The following is a 24,535-nucleotide window of genomic DNA, read 5'->3' on the forward strand; positions in this document are numbered from 1 at the left end:
CTATATGCAGCTAACAACCTCAAACAGGTACATCTAATTTAGGATAATAAATGGAGTGGAGGTGGGCCTTTTAAAGGCAGACCAACATGTCTTTGAGGGTAAAAATTCTAGCTGATAGACAGATGTTCAAATACTTATTTGCAGCTGTATCATACAAATAAATAGTTAAAAAAATCATACATTGTGATTTCTGGATTTTTAAAAAAGATTATTTCTCTCACAGTGGACATGCACCTACGATGACAATTTCAGACCCCTCCATGACTTCTAAGAGGGAGAACTTGCAAAATAGCAGGGTGTTCAAATACTTATTTTCCTCTTTATATATATATATATATATATATATATATATATATATATATATATATATATATATATATATATATATATATATATAAGTAATCTGACTATACATTGTTTTTAATATTGTGTTTAATAAAGACATATATTCCGGTTTCCGCTTTCAAAACAACCCCTGCCTCATGTGAATTGAACAGGGGAGCTGAAGCTCATTAAATATGCAAATATTATCCAATCCCTGCCGTGGCCGTTTACTTCCAAGTCTCCATTGCAGCACACCCATATAAAACCCAGAGTTTTGGAGAGAGTCTCAAAATCAGTGTAGAAAATATCCTATTACTTATAAGTTATTATGTTTTTGAATGTAAAAAACACACAAACATCATTAGTTGACCACAGACAACAATATACAGTATATATAAAAAAAAACGGTTCATGAAACCTTAAAACGGGATACATTTGTCAACAGTAATTTTGTGTGTTCTGTTCTGAGTGAAAACTTCCTAAGGAGAAAATCCTGGATGAAATTAAGGTTTGTTCCTATTCCTATTTGAAATTAAGGTTTGTTCCTGAAATTAAGGTTTGTTTCTATTCCTATCAAATTAATACTGTACAAATAGAAAAAAAAATACTGTCTCACATTTTACCTTTTTCTTGTTTACATGTAGATCACGGCTAATGTCTGCTGGGAACTTTTAAATTGTATTGTAATTGTTATATTGCTATGTAAAATGTAATTTCTTATTCTCTTTTAGGGTGGCTTCTATCTAGGTGAAGGTGAAATATAGCCTTAACTCTGGTTAACTCTGGCATATTGACAGAAATGTTCCTTAATATGTACTCCCTGTACTAAACTAAAAAAGAAAAAAATGCTAGCTGAACAACGCACCATCAGGAAGTTTCACTTCCTGGCAAACAAATGGGCGACCAGTGCTGAAACTGGGAGTGCTGTTGATAGGGCACTAGCTTCATGTGGTGGCACTATGTGCTTGACAGGTTGAAAATTAATTGATGGCACAAGATGGCACAAAGGTAAGCTGTTTTTTTATGTAACTTTTCAAAAATGAATATATAAGCTTGCCATTAATGAACTGGAACAGCCTACGGATACCAGTTTTTTCCCACAGATTGCCCATTGGCTGCTGTTGCTGCTCCTGTCACATCATGAAACATTTCATAAATATTTTTGAGTATTTTATGACTGTAAAATTGCCTGCATATTTATTATTTAAATGAAAAACCTTCAATAATCAAATTAACTGCAGCAAATGGGTTAATGTATCAACCTCAAGCTGCTTTAAAACAACCGTCATTGTAAAAGCACTATATAAATAAAGTTGGTTGATGATTGAAGTTGGATAAAGTTATCGCAGCATTTGTTCTGTCCAATATTTACCTAGCACTGTATTACCCAAAATTATTATTCAAATAAAAATTATTATTATTATTAAATTATTATTCAATAAAACATATTGCCAAATAACCCAGAAATTGTTATTTTTAACCTAGCATTTTTGAGAGTATAGAGATCTTCTTGGAATGGATTTCCATGGCCCAACAGCTACATCCAAGCCTTACATCACCAACTGCATTGCAACCTGTTAGATGCAGTGGTGAAAAGCACTGGGTTTGGCGGCTGCCAGGAGAACAGTAGCCTGACTGCATTGTGCCAAGTGTAAAGTTTAGTGGAGAGGGAATTATGGTGTGGGGGTTGTTTTTCAGGGGTTGAGCTTGGCCCCTTAGTTCCAGTGAGAGGAACTCTTAATGCTTCAGCATACCAAGACATTTAGGACAATTTCATGCTCTCAACTTTGTGGGGACATTTTGGGGATGACACCTTCCTGTTCCAACATGGCTGTGCACCAGTGCATAAAGCAAGTTCCACAAAGACATGGATGAGCAAGTTATTGAAGGAACTTGATTGGCCTGCACAGAGTCCTGATCTCAACCCAATAGAACACCTTTGGAATGAATTAGAGCAGAGATTGCGAGCCAGGCCTTCTCTTTCAACATCAGTGCCTGACCTCACAAATGTGCTTTTTTAAGAAGTGTCAAAAATTCCCATAAACCCACTCCTAAACCTTGTGGAAAGTCTTCCCAGAAGAGTTGAAGCTGTTGTTACGACCACTGGCTCACAATGTTTTTGTATCCATCAGTAACATCAGAGTAAAGCAGGGTGCTAGGATGAAAGAGTAATATAATTTTGAAATGTAAATGCAGAAAACAACAAACCACAACACAAACAGTGTCCAAAACCAAAAAACCATCCATTTGGCTGTGTTGGTGATCTATTTTAAAGGAGCGTCTGAAGCACAGCAACATGTGTATACAATCCACTGACAATTTAGAAAGCCTCTGAGCTGAAATTCAGTTACAGTCATGGTCAGAATTCTGGGACCCTTTATATCTGTGAAGTATATTCCCATTCATATTTATTTTTTTAGCAAAACAGGCTGACCAGGAATATTAAATTGTCCAGCCAACATGACTGTATGTAATGTGCATTATGTTTCTGACACGCTCTGTAAGCTGTCGACCAATCACAAAAGACTGGACCATCTGAGCAATTAAAGGGGGGGTGAAATGCTGTGTCATGCATACTGAGCTTTTTACACTGTTAAAGACTTGGATTTCCATCCTAAACATAGACAAAATTTCAAAAACTAATGTTGGACGTTTGATGGAGTATTTCTGTGTCAAAAATACCCCTTCTGGTTTCTCACAAGTTTCGGAGAGGTTTTTTTCGAGCATGGGTCCGCTTGACGTCGATAGAGTGGAATGTCCTTGTATGGGCCGTACGGGCTCTTCTCCCGGAAGGGTGCGCGCGCGTGTGACTAGATGCACGCCGCCCATAAACACTTCTCTCAGGTGCAGCAGATCCACTAGTCCGTGCAACACGTCTGTCGCGCCGCGCTCCACTTTATTCCTATGGGTGAAATCAAACGACTTCAACTGATTCTTTAGCTCCGCCCACACTATACCCCTCCAGGCCAAATACTCCTCGCTGCAGACTGTAGCGCGGTGACGTCACGTATTTTGACGTCACGTACGTGTTACTGCGCATGCGCAAAATGACGTTTCGTATGCACGTAATACGCATGCGCGCAAATAACGTCACGTTTCCGCCCATGCGCGTCAGTTCACACGTGGATGAAGTTTGATCGAAAGCGATGGATTCCGTGACAGTAAGTCAATAAGCATTATTTATGTCGTTTGTAACAATTGTGTGTTTGTGTTAACGTCTTTTAATTATAAAGGAATGCCATATAGTGTGTTATGAACACACTATGCTATATAAAAAGTTTACATGTTTTATGATGCATGTTAGCATTCGAAATGACAGGGTTTCTCTGGTGTTAAAAAAAAAATCTGTAAAAGTCTTAATTCGCCTCTTAACAAATTAAGGATTTAAAGATGTATAAAGTAGAGCAGAAATACTTAAATCAATGAAGCCATGTCATTGATTGTTGTTGCATGCATTGCAAAAAATGCTTTGCATTGTTCCTCAGCATTTATATCCTGCTTTCCAAAACACATATTTAAAGATCCTTAAACCGAGATGCAGTTACATGGGATGCAAAATTGGAATCTCAAAAGACTGGATTTGAAAAGTGTGGATTTTTGTTTGTAACTCATTGATTTTTTGTAAAAATATCAATGAGCTACAAAGACCTTCCCTTTGAAATAAGTTAATTTTCCTATCTTTGGGATGCTATTTGTTATTGTCTTAATTATAACCTCACTTTATTTTGATAAATTTTAAGAATTCACATTTTATGTCATTTTGTGTCTCCAGTAAATGCATCTTGGTTAAATAAACATTAGACACTAGGAACAACAGCATTTTTGCAGCATGATCAGAGCGTAGTGTAAAAGTTATGTCCCAGTATGTAGTGTATGTTGTAGGTTATGTTACTAGTTTTTTTGGGTTGGGGGGTAAAATAAATTAAAAAGTAATGGATATCTATTGAAATAGTTTTCTTTAATAGTTTACTTTTTTTTAAAAATACTTTATGGTCATAAAGCCTATTGTGTTCTCTCTCTCTCTCTCTCTCTCTCTCTCTCTCTCTCTCTCTCTCTCTCTCTCTCTCTCTCTCTCTCATATATATATATCTTTACTCTCTTAAAAAATGCTGAAGGAAATCTTACATTGACATTTATGTGACGTGTAGAGTGAAGCAACTTTTAACTTGATTGTAAATGTGTTTTCCTCTAGATGCATGTTAGTGTCCTTAAGAAAGGTGAAAGCATAAAAATAAATCAATGCAGATCATGTTGTGATAAATATCACTGCCCTTTTTGTGAGACCTGGGTCTACAAACCAAGAGAGCTGTACAGTGTTGCAAAACATGTTGAGCATCATCTGCAGACAGCTATCGAGGAAGATGGTGTGTGTAGTGCTTGAACATCCATAAACATATTCCTTTGTGTTTTTATATATGCATTTTACAATGGTTGTTTACATTTTCAGATTTCATCATCATCAGGTGCAACTTAAAATGCAGAGATGATTCACATTTTCATTGCTTTTACTGTTCTGCCACTGTTCTGCGCAAGGCACAATTTAAAATACATCTCACAAATTGTAAGCAAAAGAAGGAACAAATTCAATCTTCACAAAGAACTGCAGCACCCTTACTTCAAGTTGAATCTCAGCCTTCACCAAGTGAACCACACACGTTTGTGTCTTCTACACCCATTAATCATCCATCTCAAAGCCAAGTCCTTAAGATACAACCCCTTCCATCTCCTCTGAGTACCAACCAACGTCTATCTTCAGGGTCGGATCTGTCAGCACCCTTACTTCAAGTTGAACCTCAGCCTTCACCAAGTGAACCAAATACATGTGTGTCTTCTACACCCATTAATCATCCATCTCAAAACCAAGTCCTTAAGATACAACCCCTTCCATCTCTGAGTACCAACCAACGTCTATCTTCAGGGTCTGATCTGTCAGCACCCTTACTTCAAGTTGAACCTTCACCAAGTGAACCGCAGACTTTTGTGTCTCCTAAAGATCATGTCCCAAGTGGTTCAAAACAAATCAGAGTGAAATGTATTCACTGTGGAATTGAACTTAACAAGAAAAACCTACGCCTCCACATTCGAAGAAAACACACAGAAGTGAAACAAACAATTACATCTGAACGCCACTTTCTTAGCCAGTGCATTGACAGTGACAATGGTATTTTTGCTGTTCAAAAATCTTTCTTTGGGCCATCACTGCCAATACATGTGCAGAAGAGGACATGGGGGGCAAACCACAGAATCAAGTGTGAGGTAGACCAGTGTAACACAAACACTGAATTTGCATTTCGAAGTGGTTTGAAGGCGTTTGAATGCGACCATATTAAATCCTTGGCTTACTGTCCTCGAAGCACTGATGACACTATCATTCTAAATGAAGAAGTACTGAAGGAGATGGTAGAACAAAAGTGGTTCGGAGAAGACAGAAAGAAGAAGTGCATTGAAAGGCAGCGGACCGCAAGTATTTTAGGTGTGCCACTCTCAGTGGAGGTGACAATTGCTGGACCCTCATCAAGTAAATATATTTCAGTGTATGAGCCCAAAATGTCGTATTATAGCCGGCTTGGAAGAGTAATTGTTGGTTATGATTCCAAAAAAATCAGATGGAGTTGCCCATGTAACAAGACAAAACAGTCATGTGTGCACAAAGCGATTGCCAAGTGGCACTTATTTCAAACTCAGAAGTCCCTTTTTAGAAAAGTAAGGACCACAGAAAGGACTGATCCCATCCACAAAACAGAAGTTCAACAAGATACACAATACCCACCTAATGAGGCAGGCATAAAGAAAATGGTGCTGTATTTATTGACAGAAAAACTACTTCCTGCAGACCTGCCAAAGGAGCTCATAAATGGCCTTCAACCGAAGTGTGAATTCCCACGCAGCCTAGTTCCACAGGAAACTTTTTGCTCACAATGCAAGGGCAAACAGATGCTAAGTGAGCCAATCCTCATAACATCAAGAGCGAGGATTTTGACCTTCACAGGAGTTGTTGAAGGTAAATAAAATGTATTCAAATTTTTTTAATTGTTCACAAATGTTGGCTGTTACTGCAGTTTGAAAATCAAAACCCTCTCTTTTAAGGGATTTCCACCTACTACAAAGTTTGCATAAACTGTAAAATGATGTTTCGATATCAAGAGTTCACAGATGGGATTCATAATTTTAATGACCATCTGCTGGTTTCTCTACATTTATGCATGATTCTTCGAAATGCTATTCAGGTATGTTACCCACCTCATAGTACCAGATATTACTGCTTAAATATATTATTGAAATTAGATAGATAAAATATATTGCATTTTAATTCTATAACCTTAAGATTCCAGTTTGCCTTAATGTTTGGTTTGTTCTCGTAGAATCATACTGCAGTTAGCAGAGTCCTCAGCCTGCTTGAAGCCACTGAAAATACCAAATTTCCCAGCCATGACACAGTCCTTCATGCATACATTCACTTTGAAGCGCTGACAAACCATGAATATATGTACGCCTGCATCAACTGTGGATACTACCCTAAAGTGGTAATCATGGACCTCCACAAAAAAGGAGTATTTAGTGTGCCTTGTAAGTTACTTCATTGTACAGTATCTAGAAATTATAACTTTATGCTAGTTTTTTTTAATATGTGTTTTATTTGTGTCTTTTCAGTCAGTGAAATAAAAAGTCCCCCTGATGACTTTGAGGGACAGACCAACATTGGGTCTTTCTGGGAGCGAATGACACAAGATATGGTTGGTCGCGGATTTCTTCAAAGTAAGTTATTGTTTTTATTACTATTATTATTAATATGGTGGTTTAAATGTTTGTTATTAATATAATAGTAAAATTGTAATTGTTAACTTGTGTGCTGTACAATGTGCTTGTTAATATGGAGACACTTTATAAATGCAAGGTGGCAGGAATAACCCCTTCGTAGTTCCTCCGAGTTATGATTTTTGGGCTCCATGGATTGGTGTCAACACAAGAAAATCTGAAATGGTGTTGAACACTGAATTTGCGAAAATTCAGAAAACCAAGCCATGTGACATGCTTGATCTTGACATAACTGAAGAACGACTCGGAGATGAGCTCTTCAAGATGAAGGTGAGATCCTAGATAATACTTTTTAAATAAAGTAGTCAATGCTTTTGATTTATGGCATAATGATGATGTAGGTTGAAGCCATACGGAAACTCTGCAAAGAATGTGGTTTGGAGTCTAAAGGATCCAAGATGGACCTTGTGTTGCGGTTGAGAGAGGAGATGCAAAACCGTGCCTCATACGACAAGGTGTTCCAAAAAATCTGGGGTGCTTCTGGTAAGTGTATATATATATATATATAAAATGTAACATTTGATTTAAGTTATATTCTTTACAATTGATGGATAACAATAAAAACATAAAGGGTTCAGTATGCTTAATACTACAATCGTTTCCAACATGAGTACATTTCCAACTATAGTTATGTTTCTAAAAGTTTATGCAATTTTCATAGACTACTACATAACACTTTATTGTACTTTCTACTGACTATTTCTTTCTTTTTTTTTTAGGTGGATGGGCAGTAATTACTTGTCCCTGTGGAGTAGTATACTCGATTAAATTTAACATTAGAGCAGAGTCTCCAAGAGACTTTGCGGATTTGCTTTTGTCATGGAAGCACTTTCCTAATGTTTCAATATATGATTTTGCCAGAGGGCTAGCAACACACACTAACCTTCGTGAACCAGAGACTATACCTTTTAGCCCTCATGAAGGCAGACTTGCAGAGCCAACCCCTGAAAACATTCAGCTGGCGAAAGAGAACAAGTTCACTGTAAATCTGCCCTGGTTAAACGTTAAAGAGATGGAAAATGATCCCACCTGCCATCCTCTAACTGGTTCTTCTAAGCATTATGTTCTGTATGACCGCTTTCACGAATGTAACACAAAAGACCCAAAAGATGTCCTCAGAAGAGTTGACTTAGTCCCTGAACTAAGTGGGTGGTTAAATACCCAAACGGCCGAACAACTCTTTGCTGGCATGCGGAAAAATAATTACTTTATGAACATGCTTACACCTTCAGCACATGTATTCTTAATGCGCAACATCATCCACCACTACAACAATTCACAGAATGAACGTGTGAAAGAAAACCTCCGAAAAATTGTGTCACCAAATGATCAGCTGATATTAAATGATAATGGCCAAGTTGTTGTAGGTAAGATTTCTCTTATTACTATGTTTTTTGTGTATGTGTTTTTTTTTATTGTGAGAGCATTAATGTCTGTCTGTCTGTCTATCTATCTATCTATAGGCACACCTCCAGAATCTGTTCAAATTGATGTGAGACCCTCAGGAGACACACCAGGGCATGAGAGACCCTCAGGAGACACACCAGGGCACGAGAGACCCTCAGGAGACACACCAGGGCATGAGAGACCCTCAGGAGACACACCAGGACATGAGAGACCCTCAGGAGACACACCAGGACATGAGAGACCCTCAGGAGACACACCAGGGCATGAGAGACCCTCAGGAGACACACCAGGGCATGAGAGACCCTCAAGAGACACACCAGGACATGAGAGACCCTCAGGAGACACACCAGGGCATGAGAGACCCTCAGGAGACACACCAGGGCATGAGAGACCCTCAAGAGACACACCAGGACATGAGAGACCCTCAGGAGACACACCAGGGCATGAGAGACCCTCAGGAGACACACCAGGACATGAGAGACCCTCAGGAGACACACCAGGGCATGAGAGACCCTCAAGAGACACACCAGGACATGAGAGACCCTCAGGAGACACACCAGGGCATGAGAGACCCTCAGGAGACACACCAGGGCATGAGAGACCCTCAGGAGACACACCAGGGCATGAGAGACCCTCAAGAGACACACCAGGACATGAGAGACCCTCAGGAGACACACCAGGGCATGAGAGACCCTCAGGAGACACACCAGGACATGAGAGACCCTCAGGAGACACACCAGGGCATGAGAGACCCTCAAGAGACACACCAGGACATGAGAGACCCTCAGGAGACACACCAGGGCATGAGAGACCCTCAGGAGACACACCAGGGCATGAGAGACCCTCAGGAGACACACCAGGGCATGAGAGACCCTCAGGAGACACACCAGGACATGAGAGACCCTCAGGAGACACACCAGGGCATGAGAGACCCTCAGGAGACACACCAGGGCATGAGAGACCCTCAGGAGACACACCAGGGCATGAGAGACCCTCAGGAGACACACCAGGGCATGAGAGACCCTCAGGAGACACACCAGGGCATGAGAGACCCTCAGGAGACACACCAGGGCATGAGAGACCCTCAGGAGACACACCAGAGCATGACCAATGTATGCATGTAATTAAAAAAAAAGTAATGTGATGTTAATCCAGATCTTTTTTTTTAAATCAATTTATTCTCACTTTTGTGCTCCTCAGTCCCTATTAAGTGTGCCACGGTGGGTATCACTGCGCTGTGCCATGTGCAACCAAACAAGGCATGCTGGAACAAGTCACCCAGTAGAGTCCAGCTGAAGCAGGTTAGTTTATTTTTTATTACTGTTAGGTTTCTTTTATTATTTTACAACTAATAAAAAGAGACATACTGTAGTACTTCACTATTATTTTCATAGCTGAACCATGCCTTAATGGAGAAGGGACCAAAAAGTGAATTTTTGGCTTCTGTTGGAACCACAGTCCTCACCAGGAAGGATTTCCGTACTTTAGGCCATCTTCGTTATGTTGAAGCAACAGTGAGAAGCAGCAAACATACTTCTGTATTTTACATTTTAAAACATACTGCACAGTACAGTAGTATGGGGTCCTTGAATGTTATTGGACATATTTTAAAATGCATTTCTTTTAATGTTAACAGATTTTGAATGCATGTCTTTCAGCTGTAAAGGATATTGCACACTTTCAGGTAATGCAAATTATTACCTTGATCATATATTTTGTATGCATAAAATAGGTGTAAAAATAGGAATGTGGTTCCTTATTTAATTGTTGCACTTTTACTTAACAGGGCATAATGGTCCATGTTTTCAACTCATATGTGACTGTGACTTGGTTGCCACCCTTATTTGCTGACCCAATGTCTAATGTTCCTGTGAGTATAATTGTAAGACTTTGTAATTGAGGCATTAAAAAAGCCCTTTAAAAATATATTTATATTCTAAATATTATATCTTTTTTTTAATATTTATTTTTTTAAGGAAAATCTAGCAAGTCATGATTTCATTCTGCTGCCTTCCTGGACGGGAAATCATTGGATGATCTGTGTAGGTCTCAAAATATTTTTTAGTTAAAATATTCATAAAATGTTTATATGTTCTGTTTAGTTGAAAACATTTAAAATGTAAAGCAAAATGCTAGCTCTTGACAGTTGATGTCAAAGTTACACTGTTTTAGATCATGAAGCCAAAAAAAAGAGAGATATTTTGGCTTGATTCCCTCTGCGGACGTGGCTTCAGCGATTCCCGTTACATGAACATTTACAGGTCTTGCAAGTGAAATGTTCAGAGTTCATGAGTTCGGGGTTATGGTAGTTCTGTTTTAAACCATATATCCCCATTTTGGGTTGCTATTTGTTTCCCTTTTCTATCTTAATTTATTAATTAATTCAGATTTTGTGTGTTTATTTGATTGTCTGTCTGACCTTAGGCCCTGTAAGAATATCAGAGCTTTTTAAAATTGGTTTATACTTTCAGAGTAGGCTTTGTCAAGCACCCATATAAGTTTGTATTAACATACTCCATTTGTCCTTTTTGTGTTTTAATATCACACTTCGCAGACAACTAGCAAAACGTGTAAATCCTGGGACGTGGAGGGAGTACAGCTGTGACGACATTGCAGTAAGCAGCAACCATTCTAAGCATAACAGTCCTACATGCTTTTGATGCATTAGCTGTTAACACTTCTATTTTTTAATTCTCAGGGCATTCCCAGACAACATCACTCAAATAATTGTGGATTGTTTGTGTTGATGGTAAGTCAGCGTTGTAACCTAAGTCACACCATGAAAGTATTATAAATGTCCTACATCTGAAAGATTGTGCATGTTTTATAATGAATACAAAATAATTTTAGTATACTATTGTGCATTTCTTGTAATGTCTGCTCTAATTTGCTTCAATTCATATCGTAGTACGCACTCTACGTTGTAATGGAGGGGCGTTTTGATTTCAATGAAGTAAGCTTTCATTTTCAAAAACTTATTTTGAAATCCAGTTAACAATAGCTAATCAGTGTTCTGTTTTACAGAGTGACATGCTGACAATTAGACGGTGGTGGTGCATGCTACTACTGAATAATTACCCTTTAAAGTAAGTAGATCAAGTTGTACTGTATGTCAAATGTTGTCAACTTAACTGTGAACATAGCTTTCCAGCATTAAAAAAGCAGCTTTTTAAAATAAATACTAATATCCATTAAACATCAGTCTACCTAAGTGGATCTTGGGGATGTCATTAAGTACAAACTGTCTTCATGACCTCTTTATATTTTAAACATTTGAAGGTCAGACGCTGAAAGAAAGGAACTCCTGAAGAAGAGAAGAGCGGAGAGGGCAGGTATGGATTTCACTTTTTATTTTTTAAACAGCACAAATAACAGGGTTTTGAAATTAATTCTATTCCTATGTTTACTTTCTAATTTAGAGGTGATGGAAACCCCATTGCCTGTGGATTACATGACCAAGGTAAGTACAGTATAAACAACTATCAATCTATCAGTTTTATCTTTTTAATATATCTTATGTAAAGTTAAATTTTGGACTAACTGTTGGCTGTTTTGGACAGATGCCACCTGAGATCCTGTGGCAGATCCTGATGGGAGTTGTCATAGATGATGGCGATGTGGCTTACCTGAGGCTTTCGCTGACATGCAAGATTTTCAGGGACATTGTCAGCAATCCCAAATTCAAGGAACAGGCGCACTTTATATGGCTGGACAGTATGTCCGTCTCTCTGACTATCTGTCTTTAATGTCTGTCTGTCTTTAATGTATGTTTATCTGTCTGCTTTTAAAACTATTTAAAACTTTCAGGCTAGGCTTTCTCAATCTAAAGTTTGTCTTGACAATTTTATCCTCTAGTTTGTTGTTCATAAAGTAAATGTTTTTACAGACAAATCCAATAACACTAAAGCATATTTTTTTCTAACATCTTCCTATAATGAACTTAAAAATACTTAAAATATTGTCCTTGTATGACCCTGTACTATGTTAATGCATTTCTTCATAATGACTCAATATTGTTTGTTCTGTATTTTATCTAATTTAGGTGTTGTGAACTGGTGTGCTTTTTCGACACAATACAAGCAACAGTTTCGGGTGTCCTACTCGGTGACTAGGTGCTTGCACTGCTCTGCACTGTTCAAGGACTGCCCACCCGGGTATGTTGGCGACGGCAGGAGGGGAGTCCTGCGAGGATTTTATTCAATTAAGGACTTTGAGGGCTATTGCTCTGTTGACTGTTTTTTTAGTGATGGAGGGGAATTTCAGTAGATTTGAATAAATTATTTTATATATATATATATATATATATATATATATATATATATATATATATATATATATATATATATATATATATATATATAAATTTGTATATTGTGTATATGTATTATTTATATTATATAGAAATAATTTTTATTTATTTTTAGTATATATATATATATATATATTTTATTATTATTAATTATTTATATATTGTATATAATATATATATATATATATATTATTTATATATTATTATTTATATATTGAGTATATACAATCACACATACTTACATGATATAAAAAATTATACTGAGTGTGATAATCTGTATGTGCGTAATTCTTATTTTTATTTTTCTATATTTGTAAAAGAGAGATCTGCTTTGTTTTTAAATAAAAGGTCACTAATCAATGTTATCAGTTTTTTTAGATTTTTTTTAGTTGGTATGATATACAGAGACTGAAAATGCACCCTATGTAGTCAGTTTAACTTCAAACTACTTTATTGGCATAAATATTTTGCATGCAGTATTGCCAAAGCGACGGAAACTGTCCAAAAATGTAATACACAAAAATAAACAAACCATGACAGGATCAAATTAAATAAGTACATAAGGTGCCATTACAGTAATACTGCAATATACACAGTGAAGTGCAACAGAATGTGAAAATAACCTTTAAAATAAAATACTACAGACACATTAAAGATACTCCATAATTCCTTATTACATAATTTTACCTCAAATGACATGGTCAAAACCATGGATATGTGTAGGCTACTCCTATATATATTTTTTTAATTCTTAGAATCTATATAACCATGTTCTTGTTGTGTTTGTATTGTATATGTGAACTGGAAGCTTCGGCACCTAGAAAAATTCCTTGTGTGTAAACACACATGGCAATAAAGCTCTTTCCGATTCTGATAAAGCTATTTCTTAGGCGTTTTTAACATTTTGACATTTTATTAACTTTTCGCATGCGTTTTATAGACGTGGGACGTCACACAAGACGCCAAATCACGTGACAATACCGCGTGACTCAAATAGGACACGCATGCGCTGTCACCAAGTTAAAGCGCATGCGTTTTAAAGACATTCAATACGTAACAAACGTGACGTATATTCGTGACGTCAGCGCGCTACAGTCTGCAGCGAGGGGTATCTCCTCCAGGCGCTCGTTTTTTTTTCGGAAAGACTCAGTACAGCCTATATTTCTTTTATAAATATAATAAAACTAAAGACTTTTCGGAGATATGAAGGATGCAATACTTCTCTATAGGTACTCAAGATTGACATGAGATTGACTGAAACTGAGTGTCCCCCCCCCCCCCCCCTAAAGCAGAGTAGCTCTCGAAGAGGCGGGGCTTAGCATAGTTGAATTTGTCAATTTCAAACCCTTTGAGAAATTAGGTGATGTGGAATGTATATCATGATAAAATGTGTTTTGTTTTTTACCTTTGAAGCATGTAAACCTGTTCAAGGAGACAAAATCAGGACCCTTTAAAATAGCATTACAGGGGCCATTTAAAAAGTGATGCCAAGGGGTCCTGACCAGCATCCATATTTGACCAGTTTTGAGTGAGAATGTGTTGGCATTGTGTGATCGGTTTAATGCCCAAGATGGCGTTGTTGCTGTCATGATGGTGCTTGCGGTTTCACACTGAATCAAACACCTCCAGACCTCCTGCTCATATTTCTACAGCTGATTGATGCTCTTGTTCTCTCCCATCGAGTCTTCCAGCGGAGATCATTACAGCATGCTGGGACACCAAAGAGACGATCCCAGACTCATGCTTTAGACTTCAATCTAATAGAAGAGTCAGTGAAAAAGCCACTTTACATTAGGGGTGTTTCTGTTAAATGTCACACGCTGTACAATTATACTGTGTCGTTGCACTCTGGTGTGCCGTCAATCACTTTGACACCTGTCACATTATGACTGTTGCCATAGAGACGCTCCTTCACCTCTGCCTGACACGCATCAGTCCGGCCGTCTCTCGTGCCGCCCACCCTTCTAAAGCGCACTCATGCATGATGGTTAATGAAGGAGTGCAATTACCTGCTTTTAATAAAGGTTAATTGTTTTCTCTCAGAATATGATTTATGCTGTTCCTTTATGTGTGTCATAAACAAGAAATGATCTGTTCCTTTCAAACAGCACTGCGGTTTTATACGAGCATTCAAACTGCAGTCACAGGAAGAAAGAAAAAAGATTAAAAAGCTACCCAGACCGTGGATATTTCCTAAACATATGTTGTTAGGGTCTACGTAAACCCAAAGCATTAATTGAGATAATGATAAACTAAATATACATCCAATCCAGAGTACTTTATATTATACATGGCTATTCCTAAGCAACCCTCTGAATTATAAAAATAATAGGTAGTCATTTTTTGCATTGTATTTTTAAATGTCATTTTTTTTTCATTTCTGAATAAAAAACAAGCACTGCATTGAGCTTTTTTTCACTTTCATGTTACTGAAACAAAACAAAAAAATGTTTTAGTCCATTGGTTAAACCAGTTCCCTTTCGAGAGAGGTTCCTCGTATTACGTATGGGAAAACTCCTTTTCTCGAGAATATGAAGCAAAACTTTAATAAAGGTATCCATGTAAAGCGCAGTGCCGCTGAACGGCCATAACTCAGCGCGAGGAGCGCTCTGATTGGCCGGGCCACGGCAACTGCATGAACCTATGGTGAGGCGGCTGAGAGGAACGAGCCAATGGGGGGCGTTCCAGAAGCCCGCCGAAAAAAGGTGCTTATATTTGCATACAGGAGGCTATATAAAGCCCTGATTTCGCCATAGGTGTCAGATTTTATCTCCTTCAGCGATACCTTCGCTGACCTCCGGAAGAAGCAACCGCCGTCGAAAAGGCACCAGCGGAACCTGCAGCTGAGGACGACGGACTCCCTCTCCGCCTTCTCTGCCGTTCCAGCTACGCCATCCGGCGATCGTATCCTTTTATACTCTCTTCTCCTAAAAGAGCGCGGGGCGTTGTTTCAAATGCCTCGCATTTCCTGCGGCTCTTGCAGAGCTCCTCTCCTTGGCGGCGACCGTCACGTCATCTGCGTGGCATGCCTTGGACGGGACCACGCGCAGCTCGCACTCTCTCAGGGCGGCTGCCCCGAGTGCGATGAGATGGCGCTGCAGACCCTTCGGGCTCGCCTCGCCACCTTCGACCAGGTCCCTCCTCCTGCCGCTGGGCCGCGCCGCAAGAAACGCCGCGACCAGAGGCTGCCGGAACGGTCTGGCGACTGCACGCCGGATGACTCCCCGCGTGCCTCGCCATCGCCGGTCACCTTCACCCAGGAGGAACAGCGTCCCTCTCATGCAGCGGCCTGTTCGGTTTCCTTCGGTGGCCCGTCGCCAGAGGATGATGAGGACAGCCTCTCCACAGCCGCTTCTGGTAGCGAGTGGTCAGCTTCTGTCTCGGAGCCCCCCGCTTCGACGCAGACCGCCACGAGCGCCAAATCTAACGTCGACGCGGAACTCATCCGCGTGCTCTCCAGGGCCGTGGAAGACCTCGGGCTCGAGTGGTCCCAGCCCGATGAGCCAACGCGCAGCAGACTGGACGAGTGGTTCCTGGAAAGCCGCCGCCTCTCTTCTCCTCAGAAGCCCGCGCCTTTCTTCCCTGAGGTACACGACGAGCTTACGAAGTCGTGGAAATCGCCCTACTCTGCTCGCGCCAGATCCGCTTTTTCCCCAGCGCTCTCCATTGTCGACGGCGCTAAGGAAAAAGGCTATGAGTCTCTTCCACCCCTCGAGGAGGCTGTCGCCGCGCACCTCTGCCCGCCCTCCTCCTCCAGAGGATGGCAGTCCAGGGCTCAGCACCCGTCCAAGCCCTGCCGCACCACTTCTGCTCTCGCTGGCCGGGCATATGCCTCCGCTGGCCAGGCTTCCGCGGCCCTTCACACCATGGCTGTCCTTCAGGTGTTCCAGGCCAGACTTCTCCGCTCCTTGGATGAGTCTGTCCCCGACTCCGATGTTTTGAAGGACCTCCGCAGCGCGACGGACTTGGCCCTTCGCGCCACTAAAGCCACTGCACAAGCCATCGGGAAAAATATGGCTAACCTGACGGTCTTAGAGAGGCACCTTTGGCTGAATTTGACCGAGATGAAGGACGCGGACAAAGCCTCCTTTTTGGACGCCCCCATCTCCACTACCGGTCTCTTCGGCCCGTCAGTCGTGGGTTTCGCGGAGCGCTTCACTGAAGCGCAGAAGGCTTCGCAGGCTATGAGGCATTTCCTGCCTAAGCGCTCCAGCTCGTCTTCAGGCCAGGGACGCTCTCGAGGTAGACCCCCGCCTTCTCAACCCGCTAAGCCGGCAGAGCCACCTTCCCGGCCTCGCTCCTCTTCTGGACCGCGCCAACGTTCCCGCTCCGCGAACCGCAGCAGTCGGCCTGAACGCCGGGGACCTCGACCCAGGATTGTGTTGAACCCCGAGCCTCCGAAGCCGTCCTAGCCGCAGGGATAAAAAGGAGATGGTCAGGTCTCGCCTCGGCCGGACCCCCATCTCTCCCTCCCGGTCTCCCAGTTCCCTGCACCCAGGTGACTGCCGACCTCAGTTTAGCAGCCAACGAGCCCGTTGTCAAACGCACTCGCCTGCACACAAACGCCGTTATCACGGCGACCCAAATAAATCTCAAAAAGAGCTTTTTCTCTGTAGTAAATGTGCCCACACATCAGTCTGCACTCCTACACTCATTCACCCCTCCCACCCATGCTATAAATGTCCCGGCGCCCACTCCACAGTGCACGCCGCCACACATAAGCACTACCCCCTCTATGTCTCAAGCACAAAATGGCAGCGCTACCGAGTTCCCTCTAGTAGGCGACCCTTATCCGCGCCGGCTCCAGCCGCTATCGTGTCGGGCTCAGGCCTGGCAAGCCATGCCCGGGGTATCAAATTGGGTTATGAACATAGTAAAAAGGGGCTACTCGCTACAGTTCGTTCGCAGGCCCCCGCGCTTTCGCGCCGTGGTCGAGACCTCGGTGAGAAGCAGCGTCAGTCACGTGCTTCGCACCGAGATTTTGAAACTAGTAAAGAAGGGAGCGGTGGAGCCCGTTCCCCCTTCCAAAAGCGAGTCGGGCTTCTACAGCCGATACTTTCTCGTTCCGAAGAAGGACGGAGAGCTCAGGCCCATCCTAGATCTAAGGCATTTGAACAAAGCTCTAATGACTCGCTCGTTCAAAATGCTAACGGTGAAACAGATCCTCGCGCACATTCGCCCTGGGGACTGGTTTTTCACGATAGATCTGAAAGATGCGTACTTTCATGTGCAGGTAGCCCCCCACCACAGGCCATTCTTGAGATTCGCCTTCGAGGGGCAGGCTTATCAGTACACGGTCCTGCCATTCGGCTTATCCCTGGCGCCCCGCACGTTTACGAAATGTATGGACGCGGCATTAGCCCCGCTCAGGCTGAAAGGGATGCGGGTGCTCAACTACCTCGACGACTGGCTAGTGATAGCCCAGTCTCGAGCAGAACTACTAACACACAGATCCTGGCTCCTCAACCATTTAGACTGTTTGGGTCTCAGGATCAATATCGCCAAGAGCTCGATGTCACCCACTCAAAAGATATCTTTTCTGGGCTTTGTTCTAGACTCGAGACTCATGAACGCGCGGCTGACGTCACAGCGCGCGCTATCCGTCCAGAACATGGCGACTTCATTCAAAGCCGGAACTCGCGTTCCCCTGAAACACTTTCAGAGAATGCTCGGCCTTATGGCCTCGGCATCGTCAGTGCTCAGGCTGGGACTGCTACACATGCGTCCCCTCCAGCGTTGGCTACGCGCCCGTGTCCCTCCTTATGCATGGAAATGGGGCCGTTTTCCCGTCAAAGTGAGCCACAGCGTTGTCAAAACTTTGGCTCCTTGGACGAGGACAGAGTGGTATCGGAGGGGCGTGCTTATGGGCACAGTCACGAAGTTGAAAGTGGTCTCGACAGATGCCTCCACTCGGGGGTGGGGAGCCCTACACGAGGGCAAGCCGGTCTCTGGCCTGTGGGCAGAAACAGAAAAGCGGCTGCACATAAACTGTCTAGAGATGAAAGCGGTCGCCTTATCGCTGAGAGCTTTCCTTCCACATATAAAGAACCACCACGTCTTGGTTCGTTCAGACAACATGTCGGTGGTAGCGTACATAAACCGCCAGGGTGGCCTGAGATCATATTCCCTTCACCGCATAGCGAAGCATCTCCTTTTATGGGCAGAGCACAACCTGAGCTCCCTGAGGGCGGCTCACGTGCCAGGTATTCTGAATGTGGGTCCGGATATGTTATCCAGGAGAACCATTCCCCCAGGGGAATGGTCTCTTCACCCGCAAACGGTTCTCTTAATTTGGAACACCTTCGGCAGAGCGAAAGTGGATCTCTTCGCCTCAGAAGACAACACTCACTGCCCAATATTTTTCTCCAAACGCAGGGATGCCCTGGCCCATGTCTGGCCCAGTCTCCCGCTGTATGCTTTCCCCCCGATCGCGATGCTACCACAAACCATCAAGAAAATCAGGGAGACAGCATCCGCGGTGCTTTTAATAGCCCCGCTCTGGAGGAACCGAACGTGGTTCTCCGATCTGATCCAGCTGTCAGACACAGCCCCATGGCCCATCCCGCTGAGGAAAGACCTCCTCACGCAGGCGAAGGGGGGGATCTGGCATCCCAGTCCCGAACTATGGGCCCTCCACGTATGGCCCATCAACTGGTATCGGGAAACCTCTCTGACAGAGTTATGAACACTATAGCGGAAGCTAGAGCCCCCTCGACGAGGCGGCTCTATACTCTGAAGTGGTCAGTGTTTTCTAACTGGTGTGCCGTCCGAAATATCGACGCACGCTCATGCGAAATAACAGAAGTGCTCGCTTTTCTCCAAGAGCTACTGGACGCGGGTCGTTCCCCCTCCACGCTCAAAGTTTATGTCGCCGCCATAGCAGCTAACCACGCTCAGGTCGCGGGACATTCACTAGGGAAAAGTGAGCTCATTGTACGTTTTCTTAAAGGGGCCAGGAGATTGAACCCCCCTCGCCCCCCTTCGGTCCCTATTTGGGACCTCGCGGTGGTTCTAGACGCTATGAAGGGTCCCCCCTTCGAGCCTCTCCAGACCGCGACCATAAAGCTTTTATCATTCAAAACTGCGTTTCTGCTGGCTCTGGCCTCGGTTAAACATGTGAGTGACTTACACGCACTCTCAGTGAGTCCGTCCTGTCTCGAGTTCGGGCCCAACAACTCCAAAGTTGTTCTTAAACCGAGACATGGTTTTATACCCAAAGTGCTTTCTACCCCTTTTAGAGCACAGGTTATTACTCTGCTTCCTTTACCCGTATCTCAGGGTGAACAGGACGCGAATCTGCTCTGCCCGGTCAGAGCTCTGAGACTGTATCTGGAGCGCTCCTCCCCCTTCAGGCAGTCGGACCAGCTGTTTGTCTGCTTCGGCGGCCGCACTAAAGGTTGTGCTGTCACGAAGCAAAGACTCTCACACTGGATAGTGGACGCTATCTCGCTGGCATATGAGTCTAAAAACCTGACTTGCCCTATAGGCGTTAAAGCCCACTCCACTAGAGGCATGGCCTCATCTTGGGCTTGGTCGTGTGGCATTTCTTTGGAAGATATCTGTGCGGCGGCAGGCTGGGCCTCTCCGTCCACTTTTATCAGATTCTATAAATTGGAGGTTCCAGCTCTACAAGCAGGGCTTCTCTCCATTTAGGCTCTATCTTGACCCTGGTAAACAGATTGCCTTTAGTTTTGGCCTGTACACATCAGTCCTTAAGCACTTTCATTTATCATAAGATCCGACTATGTCCGATCAGCCGTTCAAATGAACCGACTCTTCCGGTTCTTCATCCCCCCTTATAGCCGCCTCTTCGGTGTCTCGGGGGTTATTTACATGTGCTTGGGTATACTGGGTCAGTCAGCACACACGGCGCTTTACATTGTGTTCCCATACGTAATACGAGGAACCTCTCTCGAAAGGGAACGTACTCGGTTACTTTCGTAACCTCGGTTCCCTGAGAGAGAGGAACGAGTATTACGTTCCGTGCCGTGTTTATGCTTCTCAGGTATCGCTTCAGTCGATCTAAAAACCTGACACCTATGGCGAAATCAGGGCTTTATATAGCCTCCTGTATGCAAATATAAGCACCTTTTTTCGGCGGGCTTCTGGAACGCCCCCCATTGGCTCGTTCCTCTCAGCCGCCTCACCATAGGTTCATGCAGTTGCCGTGGCCCGGCCAATCAGAGCGCTCCTCGCGCTGAGTTATGGCCGTTCAGCGGCACTGCGCTTTACATGGATACCTTTATTAAAGTTTTGCTTCATATTCTCGAGAAAAGGAGTTTTCCCATACGTAATACGAGGAACCTCTCTCTCAGGGAACCGAGGTTACGAAAGTAACCGAGTACGTTTTATCCACATCCATTTTTTTAATCAGAAAGTGAGACTGCACCCTTGTCCATCATGGCCATATTAAATGTATGGAAGCTTGTTTTTGCCACATAATAAAAGTCAAGTCAAGTCACCTTTATTTATATAGCACTTTTTACAATGCCGATTGTTTCAAAGCAGCTTCACGGTGTTAACAGGAAAATAATGCAACAAAATTTGATTCGGCTGTACAGCCGCTCTGGAGAAAACTGATGTTATCCAGATTATTTAAATCAATGTGAGCAGGTCAGTAATATAGTTTAAATTTAAGTGTCCCCAACTGAGCAAGCCATAAGCCAAAGGCAGCGGTGGCAAGGAACAAACTTCAGGGCCACAATGGAGAAAAAAACCATGTGAGAAACCAGGCTCAGTCGGGGGCCCAGTTCTCATCTGGTCGATGAACAAACAGTGTATGATTCTGATTCTGGAATCATTACAGGTCAGAAGTTATATTAGATCAAGATATTCGTAAGATTATTCAAAAAAGTGATGTCATGGTCGTGTCCAGGCACAGGTCTACCATCTGATCTGGATACAGCCTGGCTCTAGCCTGGATATATTATGCACTCCAGTTTGTTGTTTTTAAATGTAGACGCTTGACAAGCGTGCTCAGATAGAGAGACTAATTCGTTTTCGTTCATCTTGGCCTGCCCCTGTTTGACATGGATGCCTCTTTTGCATTTATTTATTTATTGATTTATTGATTCGTTTATTTATTTATTTATTTATTTATGTATTTGTTTGTTTGTTTGTTTGTTTATTTATTTTAACCACTGCTCTGTGTTGTTTTCATGGGTAAATCCAAATATACAATACTGGTTAAAAGTTTTCAATTATCTTGTGTTTTCAAAAAAAGTTCTTCTGTATAACAAGGCTGAATTTATTTGATCCAAAATACAGCAAAAACAGTAATATTGTGAATTATTTTTATAATTTAAAAATAAAAAAAAAATAGTTAAAAATAAAAAAAATAGTTAAAAATAAAAAAAAATAGAAAAATAGTTTTCTATTTGGATATATTTTTAAAATGCATTTTTTCCGGTCTTCAGTTTCACATGATCCTTCAGAAATCATTGTAATTTGCTGCTCAAGAAACATTTCTTATTATAAATGTTGAAAACAATTGCGTACAATTTATTTCAAGATTCTTTGCTAAATAGAAAGTTCAAAACAACATCTATTGAAATTAACAAAGAACAAAAAGGACAAAGATGCCTTATATTGATTAAAAAATTAAAAATAAAACAGTAAAGCAGTAAAGACATTTATAGTGTTACAACATATTTTTTATTTCAGACAAATGTTATTCTTTTGAACTTTCCATTAATCAAAGATTTATCCCTCTGGGTTAAATCTTTGATTTATTAAAAAATACACAACTGTTTTCAATATTCATATAATAGGAAATAATAAGAAATGTTTGTTGAGCATACATATATATAAAATCCTCTTATGAGAATGATGAAGGATCATGTGACACTGAAGACTAGAGTAATGATGGTAAATTCAGCTTTGATCACAGAAATAAATGACACTTTACTATATTCACATAGAAACCATTTATTTTAAATTGTAAAAAAAAACCATTTCACAATAGTACTGTTTTTACAATTTTGGATAAAATAAATCCAGCCTTGGTGAGGAGAAGAGACATTTTTTTAAATAAAAGTCTTTATTTAAAAACAATGTATAGTCCGATTACTTATTTACAAGGTGATGGGTTTATTTAGCTCTCTGTTTTACTGAATATCTGGTTAATGTATATCTTCATCTTTTTGAGCACCAAGTGGATTGACACAAACTGAAAAATCAAAAAGTGTTAGGTTGTGGCCTGCTCTCCCCTACACAATCATCAAATATGCACATTATTCAGTAGGGCCTACAGGGGTTTATGTAGGCCTATTGTTTATATATGTATATGTATATATACACATATATATATACACACACATATATATATATATATATATATATATATATATATATATATATATATATATATATATACTTTTTGATTCTCTCTCTCTCTCTCTCTCTCTCTCTCTCTCTCTCTCTCTCTCTCTCTCTCTCTCTCTCTCTCTCTCTCTCTCTCTCTGTGTGTGTGTAAAGTATTCATTGTCGTCCTGCGCTTGTCCCCCGCTCGTCTGCGTTAGTGTAATGCGACCATCACACCGTGTCACAGCGGAACATTCCGGAATGTTCTGAAGCCACAGACGCACAGCAGCGGGGCAGAGAAGCGTCTACTAGACGACACGATTGTCTGCGTCGTTTCTTCATCGCTCCGCTGCCTCAGGTAGGACATCATCGCTCCGAGAGGAAAATGGAATTCGCTTCAGACGGCAGAGGCCCGGATGAGTTGAGCGCCAGGGAGGCTATCAATTTCACAGCGTCACAAAACAGCTCTCCGGGCACCGGCACGAGCTCCGGCTGACTGACAGACGCGTAACGAGGTGGGGCTGTGGAGAATTTATAAATGTTCACCTGTGCCCATAGAAAAAGCCAACACTTCTGAAAGCTTGTCCAGAAAAGCAAACGCTCACACTCAGAATCAAACAGGTTATTTTACTTCCTCTCATCTTCAGTAAACATATGAAACCGCAATAGGCCCATGGAAGCCTATTTCTGCCCAAAAATATTGAAATAAAGTTATAATTATCAATACATACTAAACCGTAATTGTGACATACTAATAATTGAGATTAAAAAATGGAGATTGCATCCATGAGGCAAAATGAGTAGAGTAAAAATCAAATCAGTCAGTCAGTCAGTCTGTCTGTCTGTCTAATGACTATATGACTATATTATATTATAATATTGTGTTGCCTAATAATTTGCTGCCACATCAGCCCCATGGTTCGGATTTATTTGTCGGATTGAGATCTGTGGAATTTGTAGGGCCAGGTCAACACCTCAAACTCATTATTGTGCTCCACAAACCACTTCTGCACCATTTTTTCTTTGTGGCAGGGTGCATTATCCCGCTGAAAGAGGCCATAGCAACCAGGGAATAACGTTTCCATTGAAAGGGTGTGCCTGTTATGCAACAATGATTAGGTAGGTAGTATGTGTAAAACTAACCTCCGCATGGATGCAGGACCCAATGTTTCCCAGCAGAACACGGCACAAAGCATCACACTGCATCCACTGGCTTGCCTTCTTCCCATAGTGGATCCTGGTGCCTGGTGATCAGTGTATAAAGGTGAGCAAGAGCGACTTGGATGCATCATTGAATGTTGAGATATTTTGCTAAATAAAATGATCCTGCTAGAAGAAATGCATGATAAATGTATTATGTCTTGTTACATATTTATT

The 24,535-nt window shown here is 41.7% G+C and overlaps 3 protein-coding genes across 3 annotated transcripts; all 3 read left to right on the forward strand.

Moving 5' to 3' along the window:
* The first annotated feature begins 4,484 nt into the window (after positions 1–4,484).
* Positions 4,485–6,333, forward strand: LOC137075865 (uncharacterized). Its single transcript, XM_067445119.1, has 2 exons — positions 4,485–4,688; positions 4,772–6,333. Exons 1-2 carry the CDS (start codon positions 4,517–4,519, stop codon positions 6,331–6,333), a joined length of 1,734 nt encoding a protein of 577 aa, XP_067301220.1. The 5' UTR covers positions 4,485–4,516.
* A 116-nt stretch (positions 6,334–6,449) lies between these two features.
* Positions 6,450–9,671, forward strand: LOC137077201 (uncharacterized). The gene is made up of 8 exons (XM_067445260.1): positions 6,450–6,551; positions 6,687–6,891; positions 6,976–7,080; positions 7,220–7,410; positions 7,482–7,623; positions 7,860–8,507; positions 8,604–8,632; positions 8,676–9,671. Exons 1-8 carry the CDS (start codon positions 6,450–6,452, stop codon positions 9,669–9,671), a joined length of 2,418 nt encoding a protein of 805 aa, XP_067301361.1.
* A 1,113-nt stretch (positions 9,672–10,784) lies between these two features.
* Positions 10,785–12,813, forward strand: LOC137078451 (uncharacterized). The gene is made up of 9 exons (XM_067446167.1): positions 10,785–10,808; positions 11,102–11,162; positions 11,246–11,296; positions 11,456–11,500; positions 11,572–11,633; positions 11,827–11,879; positions 11,967–12,007; positions 12,108–12,261; positions 12,590–12,813. The coding sequence occupies exons 1-9, from the start codon at positions 10,795–10,797 to the stop codon at positions 12,811–12,813; spliced, it is 705 nt and encodes a 234-aa protein (XP_067302268.1). The 5' UTR covers positions 10,785–10,794.
* Positions 12,814–24,535: the final 11,722 nt, after the last annotated feature.

This window comes from Pseudorasbora parva, chromosome 1, assembly GCF_024679245.1.
Source record: "Pseudorasbora parva isolate DD20220531a chromosome 1, ASM2467924v1, whole genome shotgun sequence".
In the NCBI taxonomy this organism is placed as follows: domain Eukaryota; kingdom Metazoa; phylum Chordata; class Actinopteri; order Cypriniformes; family Gobionidae; genus Pseudorasbora; species Pseudorasbora parva.